General features: G+C 44.0%; 1 protein-coding gene and 1 non-coding gene across 4 annotated transcripts in view; both read left to right on the plus strand.

Moving 5' to 3' along the window:
* LOC111981407 (nectin-3-like protein) overlaps positions 1–8,923 on the plus strand; it is an 83,463-nt gene that overhangs the window by 49,270 nt on the left and 25,270 nt on the right. For 2 of the 3 annotated variants that reach the window (XM_024012651.3, XM_024012652.2), the window contains exon 6: positions 1,244–4,308. The exons of the other annotated variant lie outside the window; for it this stretch is intronic. In XM_024012651.3, the coding sequence (XP_023868419.1) occupies positions 1,244–1,944 (701 nt within the window). In that variant the 3' untranslated portion in view covers positions 1,945–4,308. Of the gene's footprint in view, positions 1–1,243; positions 4,309–8,923 lie in introns of those variants that run through there. 3 annotated transcript variants of the gene reach the window in all.
* Positions 2,745–2,820, plus strand: trnav-uac (transfer RNA valine (anticodon UAC)). The gene has a single exon. It is a non-coding gene; the product is annotated as a tRNA-Val (tRNA).

Consider the following 8,923-nt stretch of genomic DNA (forward strand, 5'->3'; position numbering starts at 1 on the left):
TTTTAGTAGTCCTTCCCATCTCTCCAAGTCCCCTAATGCCTTGGTAGTCCTTCCCATCTCTCCAAGTCCCCTAACATCTTGGTAGTCCTTCCATCTCCAAGTCCCCTAACGCCTTGGTAGTCCTTCCCATCTCTCCAAGTCCCCTAACGCCTTGGTAGTCCTTCCCATCTCTCCAAGTCCCCTAACATCTTGGTAGTCCTTCCATCTCCAAGTCCCCTAACATTAGTGCTGACTCTATTCTAGACATCCCTTCCCTCCTACGTATCAGTGCCTTACGACATTCTCAATGACAAAGACATGTTTCTCTTTATTTGAAATGCTCAGCATAAGTTCTCCATAAAGTCTTTATAAGCACCCATAACAGGCACATAATAATCATAAAAGTGTTCATCAGTTCATTCGACCTGATTTTAATGGCGGTAGCTACAGAATGTTGTGATTGATTGTCCCTCTAAAGCAGATCTGTGCAATACGGAACAAATCTTCTCTTCCTTGCAAAGATTTACTGGGCAAGGAAAATAGTGTTGAGTGTCCATGACTAACAGTTGACAGTGTGTATGTCATGCAGTGCCTAAAGTTGTCCGCAAACGTTATATGTGGGCATTATGAACAGCTTATACCACTTCAAATAAGATGTTACTGACAAAAGCTAGTCAGCATTGAGTTCGATTCATGATTGTTTTAAGAATTTGTTTTTGCTTTGTAGAGGACTTAGTTCCTAATCACTCATCTCTGGTTCCTAAACTAGTAACATCTACATCCCTCTGCCTTACCTTGCCTTTCCATTCTTTTGTGATTAGTGTAATGCTCACTCTCACAGTCTCTGGTTTTCTACCGATCAGGCTACTGCCCATTTGGCTGCTATAAGCTGCATGTTTTTTTAGTCTTTATTGTCATTTTGTATGCATTACCTCAATCCCGAAATATCAAAACTTAATTTACCACATCTATACGTTTTAAAGGTAACTTCTATCCTCAAGTGGTCTGTCAAGAGATCTAACAACAACATACTTTGTTCAGATAACATGTCAATGCAAACCTGAGGCTGTTATGAGCAGGTTGTTTTAGATGTAGAAATGTTTGTAGTTTTCTCATGTCTACCTATCCCCTTTCAGTAATATGCTGATGTAGTTGGCATTGACATTCTCTACTTTTCTGTCTGTCCATCCCTCCCTCCCTGACTCTCTACTTCCCTCCTCCCTCCCTGATTCTCTACTTCCCTCCTCCCTGCCTCCCTCATTAGATCCTCCCACCACCTCCATGCCCTCCACCACCCCTGCGCCTGTCCTAACTGGCTCTGCCTCCTCCTCCACCTCTGTGGGAGACAAGCAACGGGTCCTCTTCACCTCCCCCACCCTGGCAGCCCTGCCCCCTGCCAACCAACTGGGCACCATTGTGGGTGGAGCTGTGGGCGGCGCCTTGTTCCTCCTGCTGCTGCTAGTGCTGGGCGGGGTCTGTTACCTCCGACAACGACAGACCTTCCACGGGGACTACTACACTAAGCAGTACCTAGGGCCTTCAGACATGCAGAAGGCTCCTCCACAGCACGAGCTCCACCCCTCCAAGCCTGCCAATAATGTTTTTGTAGACAAGGACCGCGAGGAGTGGGGCGACCGCGAACGCAACCACGAGCGGGACCGCGAGCGCCTCCACCTGCATCCAACATCAACAACCATCATGAACAGCCACAACCACAGAGAGCCAGAGCGCCAGCCTAATGGCCGCACGAGGGCGATGAGAAATGGAGAACACCATGACCACGACCACCTGCGTAGCTACCCCAGCCCCCACCAGACTAGCCATGCCAGATACGCTGCCCCACCACACCCGCTGAGCAACGGCTCCCCCTACTTGTCGGATGACTGCTATGACAGTGGGGCCGAGGGGGACTATGTCTCTCATATGGACGGCTCAGTGATCTCACGCAGGGAGTGGTACGTCTGACCCCACCACCACCACCAGGCACGCTACCCTACCAACAGACTCTGCCACCAGAGAGAAGAGACAACGCTGCAGAAATCACAGGAGGATTTCATACATTATTCAACAAAAGAGAATACTCACACGTTCTGCCTCTCTCTCAAGATGTCATACATTTTGGCATCATCTCCTTAGTTCCCTCTCTTTTTCAACATGGTTTGTCATTTCTCAGTTATTTTCCCTTGATTTTGATCGTCATCATGGAAGGTGTGGATTGCCTAGCCACACTGTGGACATGCCTTCATTCTGCACTAGAGGGCAAATCTGTGTTTACTAGCTAATGTGGGGTGGGGGTGGGGGGCCCAAAGAAAGATTAAGTAGGAAGGGAAGAGAGAAATCAAAAAGTGGAGAGTATTTCTGGCACATACAATATTATTTGGTACAGTACAAGGATAGCATGGTTACAAATCACACAACATTATACTCATTATGTGRTGTCCCACACGTGTGTGTGAGTGTATTATGAGTACCAGTGCCAACTTTGTCAGTAGATGCTGTCATTGCAGCAGGATGTCATAGGCTAGAACTAAGTCTGCAATGTTATGTATCAGTGTGGTGGTCTGTCTCACTGTCTCAGATAGCAGTACCGTAATGATAACTAATGAGTTAGAACTGGGTTTTAGTTAACCTTTATCACCTTTTCATATAGCGATTTTCAGCCCTATATAGAATATAAAAAAATATGAAACAATGACAGATGAGGGGTGGCTGTATAATGCATTCTCTAATGCCTGTAGTAATAGAGTACGATTAGTAGACTGCAGGGTCCCGTGTGGCTCAGTTGGTAGAGCATGGTGCTTACAACGCCAGTGTTGTGGGTTCTATTCCCACTGGGGACCAGTACGAAAATATATGTACTCTGTATAAGAGCGTCTGCTAAATTACAAACATTTTAAATGTAGACCGTCTAGAAAACAGTGAATGGGGCATAATAATTTTTGCTTCAGTTTTGTTATTTCATCTGTAATACTGTGAAGTAAATAGAGATTATTCATGGTTCTCTATCATCTAGTGAAATTTCCTCTGTTACGCACTGCTCTGGGTTCAGTTATGTGACCAGTGCCTTATCCCAGAAGAGCAGTAAAGTGAGTAGTAAAGTAACTTAAAAAACTATGATAGTGTTATTTTTGCAGACAGAAGTGCAAGGTCTGTTTGGTCCTCTGTTGAGAGAGATTTGTTTGTTGCCTTTCTTTTCTACTTTTTTCCCACTGTGTTTTGATTGAGGGATTCTTTTTGTGCCATATCCTCTTTTCTCTCTCTAAGCCATGAAGTTTGACGATGGCATTATTTTTGCTCACACAATGAATGACATTTGCAACGTCTTCAAGTTGCAAAACACCTGAACAAAGCTGATCTAAGCTAAAAGGGTGATTTAATTTAATTATTGCACAGTTCCTGTATGTCCGTTTTCTGTTAGGGCAGCAGAGTTAAGTGTGCATGGTATATAAGAAAATGATGGTGGGGATTTCCAGATTCCAGAATGTTTTGTTTAGTTTTTGTACAAAGTGAGAGAATGGAGAGTGAAGCGCACTAGTGCACCTCACCAGGGTTGATCTCCAACCGTATTTCACATTCTCCTTGCAAGCACCTTCATGTTATTCATGTTTGTTTTGTATACAAGGGAAGAGCTAATGTAAGAAAAAATAAAGAAAAATGAATGCAAGAAAAAATAATTGAAAATAATCACATGCTGTATCATCTACAACCACAAGCATTATTTTGTAAATCTTTTTTGAGATACTTTTGTTTTCAATAAAGCACCTTTTTTCTGTGTCGCATTTCCTGATTGATCTGATCTCCTAGACTGAAGCCGCCCGCATCACAAGCTCCCTCAGGCTGCTACTTTACTCTCAAACTGATAATTCTCCCTGTGCTCTTCAAAGTGACGTCATCTCTAGCTCAGTCACTCATTTTACAGCCTGAGCTCCTGTGAATCACTGGCCGCTTTCGCCATTTCAGCCGACTTTAAAGGCTTGTAGAGACTGACGGATCTACAAATCACCTTTCATTATAGATAACTACTCAATCTTTTTTTCCGGATCAGTCAGTCACAGTACAGCTATGATCCAGCATGGTGTTGATGCTTTCGAACACAGTCATTGTGCGCACACACTCCATATCATGTCACTGTCGCTAGCCAGTGTTTCAATATGAGATTTCATTAGATTTAGTTTTTGCTCAATTTGACTGCTGCCCATCTCTCTCCTCCCCTGTCTTCCTCAGCCTCTCTCCAACTGCTTTTTGTAGAAGTTAGCAGAGATCAAGAAGCCCTCTCTTGTCTTTTGTCTCTCTCCCCTCTGGTTCTCTTGACCTCGCTCATCTGACTTTGTGACAGAACAGAAATTTCCCCCTGCTCCCTCTTCAGCTTGTCTCCTTTGTGAATTCCCCCCCCCCCCCGTGCATCTCTCACAGCTGGTGAAATCAAGCAGTGTTTATGTCTGCCCCGGAGTCTCCCTCTCTGGGCCATTGACTCTGTCCCCATGGCAACAGTCTTATCTGGAGCTGGTGACAGAGGCGGGCTCCCTCGGCTCCACCGCCTATACCTGCACACCGAGAGAAAAAGAGTGGAGGGGAGAGCAAGGTTAAAGGGCTGTTGAAGAACATTAGGAATTGGCCATCAGACATGAAATTGCCAATTATGATAAGCTGCCTGTTGTATAGAAGGGTGGAGAAATCACGTCATTGTGACTTGGCATTGTGTACAGTGCCTTCAGAAAGTATTCATACCACTTGACTTATTCACATTTTGTTGTGTTACGGCCTGAATTGTAAATGGACAAAATAAAATGCATTCTCACCAACCTACACACAATACCCCATAATGACAAAGTGAAAACTTTTGCAAATGTATTGAAAATTAAATAAAGAAATACCTCATTAACATAAGTATTCACACCCTGGAGTCAATAGATGTTAGAATCACCTTTGGCAGTGATTACATCTGTGAGTCTTTCTGGGTAAGTCTCTAAGGGACAGATCGAAATGTACAGGGTTGATCCAACTCAAGGTGTCCTAAAATAAAAATGCACCCCCTCCCAAAGTTGCAAATATTTTCACATGACCCTCTTGTACTGTTAAATACATTGCACACCGTCCCCCTCATTATAATTAACTAAAAATAATGTTTACAACCACAAATGACAATTGTAGGGACCCTGTGCTTGTTAACGTGGATATCAACTTTGCCACTTCAGCATGCTTTTGTGGCACAGTCGATGCCACGCAGGACTTGGGCCAGAAGGTTGAAGGTTCTCTGACCACACAAGAAGAGCTCACTTTCCCTGCCTGTTTCATTACACTACGATCAAGCTGGTTTCAGATAATGATCAGCTAGGCGGAAATCAGGTTTTCAACATTTTAATGCCATATTTATAATTACATAACATATGCAAAAATTGTCCACCAAGTGTTTTCTGTGCCAGTGCACCACACAACCAATAAACAAAGCATAACGACTTCGGTCACTTCAATATCATGGTTGAGTTTTCAACACCCCAATATGTAAATCTCGAGAAACAGAAAATACATCCTCCCTACCTTGTAGGCTTACCCAGTATCGAAGGCTTGGCTTGACAATCTCCGAATGACATTCAACTTTTTTGTGTTTTGCAACAGATGCCTATTTCCATTCATCAATTGGGCGCTGCACAGTTTGGATTGATTCATTGATTGGTTCTACTTGTCAGTAAATTAACAAATATATATACACAAAGATTTTTTTAGGTGACCAGGATTGCACAATAAATTCAGGGACTTATTTCCATTGTGGTCCTTTAAAAAAAAAATGTAAATACATATACAATTACATAGATACAGACGCATTACAGAGATAGAGATGAAAAAATGCTCAACCTCCAGATGAGTATGAGGGGGGAGTTAAAGTACAATTCTTACAAGCTTGTTTGGCTGGTAGCTTATTCTTTAGATGTTTGGGGCTGATGGTGAACCATGATATGCAGGCATAATCAAAGTGACACTGGAATAGCGCACTTGCCAGAGTCTTTAGGGTGTCTATAGCAAGGTTTTCATCCAATTGAAGATGTCTTTTCATGTGAATATTCTAAAATCTTCAAAAACAAAGTTTTCTTTAGGAAAATTTGACACCGGAAAACACAAATTTAAATTTACCGGACATTCGAGAAATGTAATGGACATCCATATGCATTCAGATCCAACCTAGCGAAGCCAGCGGCATCAATAAACGAGGGTGTTGGCCAAATGAGCCACATTTACGTGTCCTTAAAAAGAGCCTAGAAACAAATGACAGAAACACTATTCATAGTTTTGATGTGTAGCATATGCAAAACTTTATAGCCTATTTGTTTGGGGGGGGGGGGTTGTATTTGTATATACACTGCTCAAAAAAATAAAGGGAACACTAAAATATTCTTATTAAATACTTCTTTCTTTACATAGCTGAATGTGCTGACAACAAAATCACACAAAAATTATCAATGGAAATCAAATTTATCAACCCATGGAGGTCTGGATTTGGAGTCACACTCAAATTAAAGTGGAAAATCACACTACAGGCTGATCCAACTTTGATGTAATGTCCTTAGAACAAGTCAAAATGAGGCTCAGTAGTGTGTATGGCCTCCACGTGCCTGTATGACCTCCCTACACGCCTGGGCATGCTCCTGATGAGGTGGCGGATGGTCTCCTGAGGGATCTCCTCCCAGACCTGGACTAAAGCATCCGCCAACTCCTGGACAGTCTGTGGTGCAACGTGGCGTTGGTGGATGGAGCGAGACATGATGTCCCAGATGTACTCATTGGATTCAGGTCTGGGGAACGGGCGGGCCAGTCCATAGCATCAATGCCTTCCTCTTGCAGGAACTGCTGACACACTCCAGCCACATGAGGTCTAGCATTATCTTGCATTAGTAAGGAACCAGGGCCACACCGCACCAGCATATGGTCTCACAAGGGGTCGGAGGATCTCATCTCGGTACCTAATGGCAGTCAGGCTACCTCTGGCGAGCACATGGAGGGCTGTGCGGCCCCCAAAGAAATGCCACCCACACCATGACTGACCCACCGCCTAACCGGTCATGCTGGAGGATGTTGCAGGCAGCAGAACGTTCTCCACGGCGTCTCCAGACTCTGTCACGTCTGTCACATGTGCTCAGTGTGAACCTGCTTTCATCTGTGAAGAGCACAGGGCGCCAGTGGCGAATTTTCCAATCTTGGTGTTCTCTGGCAAATGCCAAACGTCCTGCACGGTGTTGGGCTGTAAGCACAACCCCCACCTGTGGACGTCGGCCCTCATACCACCCTCATGGAGTCTGTTTCTGACCGTTTGAGCAGACACATGCACATTTGTGGCCTGCTGGAGGTCATTTTGCAGGGCTCTGGCAGTGCTCCTCCTTGCACAAAGGCGGAGGTAGCGGTCCTGCTGCTGGGTTGTTGCCCTCCTACGGCTCCTCCACGTCTCCTGATGTACTGGCCTGTCTCCTGGTAGCGCCTCCATGCTCTGGACACTACGCTGACAGACACAGCAAACCTTCTTGCCACAGCTCGCATTGATGTGCCATCCTGGATGAGCTGCACTACCTGAGCCACTTGTGTGGGTTGTAGACTCCGTCTCATGCTACCACTAGAGTGAAAGCACCGCCAGCATTCAAAAGTGACCAAAACATCAGCCAGGAAGCATAGGAACTGAGAAGTGGTCTGTGGTCACCACCTGCAGAACCACTCCTTTATTGGGGGTGTCTTGCTAATTGCTATAATTTCCACCTGTTTGTCTATTCCATTTGCACAACAGCATGTGAAATTTATTGTCAATCAGTGTTGCTTTCCTAAGTGGACAGTTTGATTTCATAGAAGTGTGATTGACTTGGAGTTACATTGTGTTGTTTAAGTGTTCCCTTTATTTTTTTGAGCAGTGTATTATGGATCCCCATTAGCTGCTGCCAAAGCAGCAGCTACTCTTTCTGGGGTCCAGCTCAATTAAGGCAGTTTATACAATTTTTAAAACATTACAACACATTCACAGATTTCACAACACACCTGTGTGCTCTGAGGCCCCTACTCCACCACTACCACATATCTACATTACTAAATCATAGTGCGTATGTTATCGTATGTGTGTGTGTGTGTGTGTATGCATGTGTCTGTGCCAATGTTGTGTTTGCTTCAAAGTCCCCGCTGTTCCATAAGGTGTTTTTTAATCTGTTTTTTAAATGTAATTTTACTGCTTGCGTCAGTTACTTGATGTGGAATAGATTTCCATGTAGTCATGGCTCTATGTAGTACTGTGTGCCTCCCATAGTCTGTTCTGGACTTGGGGACTGTGAAGAGACCTCTTTTGGCATGTCTTGTGGGGTATGCATGGGTGTCCGAGCTGTGTGCCAGTAGTTTAGACAGACAGCTCGGTGAATTCAACATGCCAATACCTCTCATAAGTAAAAGTAGTGATGAAGTCAATCTCTCCCCACTTTCAGCCAGGAGAGATTGACATGCATATTATTAATATTAGCTCTCTGTGTACATCCAAGGGCCAGCTGTGCTGCCCTGTTCTGAGCCAAATGCAATTTCCTAAGCCCTTTTTGTGGCACCTGACCACACGACTGAAAAGTAAGTCAAGGTGCGACAAAACTTGGGCCTGTAGGACCTGCCTGTTTTTTTAAAATTTATTTCACCTTTATTTAACCAGGTAGGCAAGTTGAGAACAAGTTCTCATTTACAATTGCGACCTGGCAAGATAAAGCAAAGCAGTTTCGACACATACAACAACACAGAGTTACACATGGAGTAAAACAAACATACAGTCAATAATACAGTAGAAAAATAAGTCTAATATACAATGTGAGCAAATGAGGTGAGATAAGGGAGGTAGGTAAAGGCAAAAAAGGCCATGGTGGCGAAGTAAATACAATATAGCAAGTAAAACAACTGGAATGGTAGATTTTGCAGTGGAAGAATGTGCAAGTAGAAATAG

This window comes from Salvelinus sp. IW2-2015, linkage group LG20 (assembly GCF_002910315.2).
Source record: "Salvelinus sp. IW2-2015 linkage group LG20, ASM291031v2, whole genome shotgun sequence".
Taxonomy (NCBI): Eukaryota; Metazoa; Chordata; class Actinopteri; order Salmoniformes; family Salmonidae; genus Salvelinus; species Salvelinus sp. IW2-2015.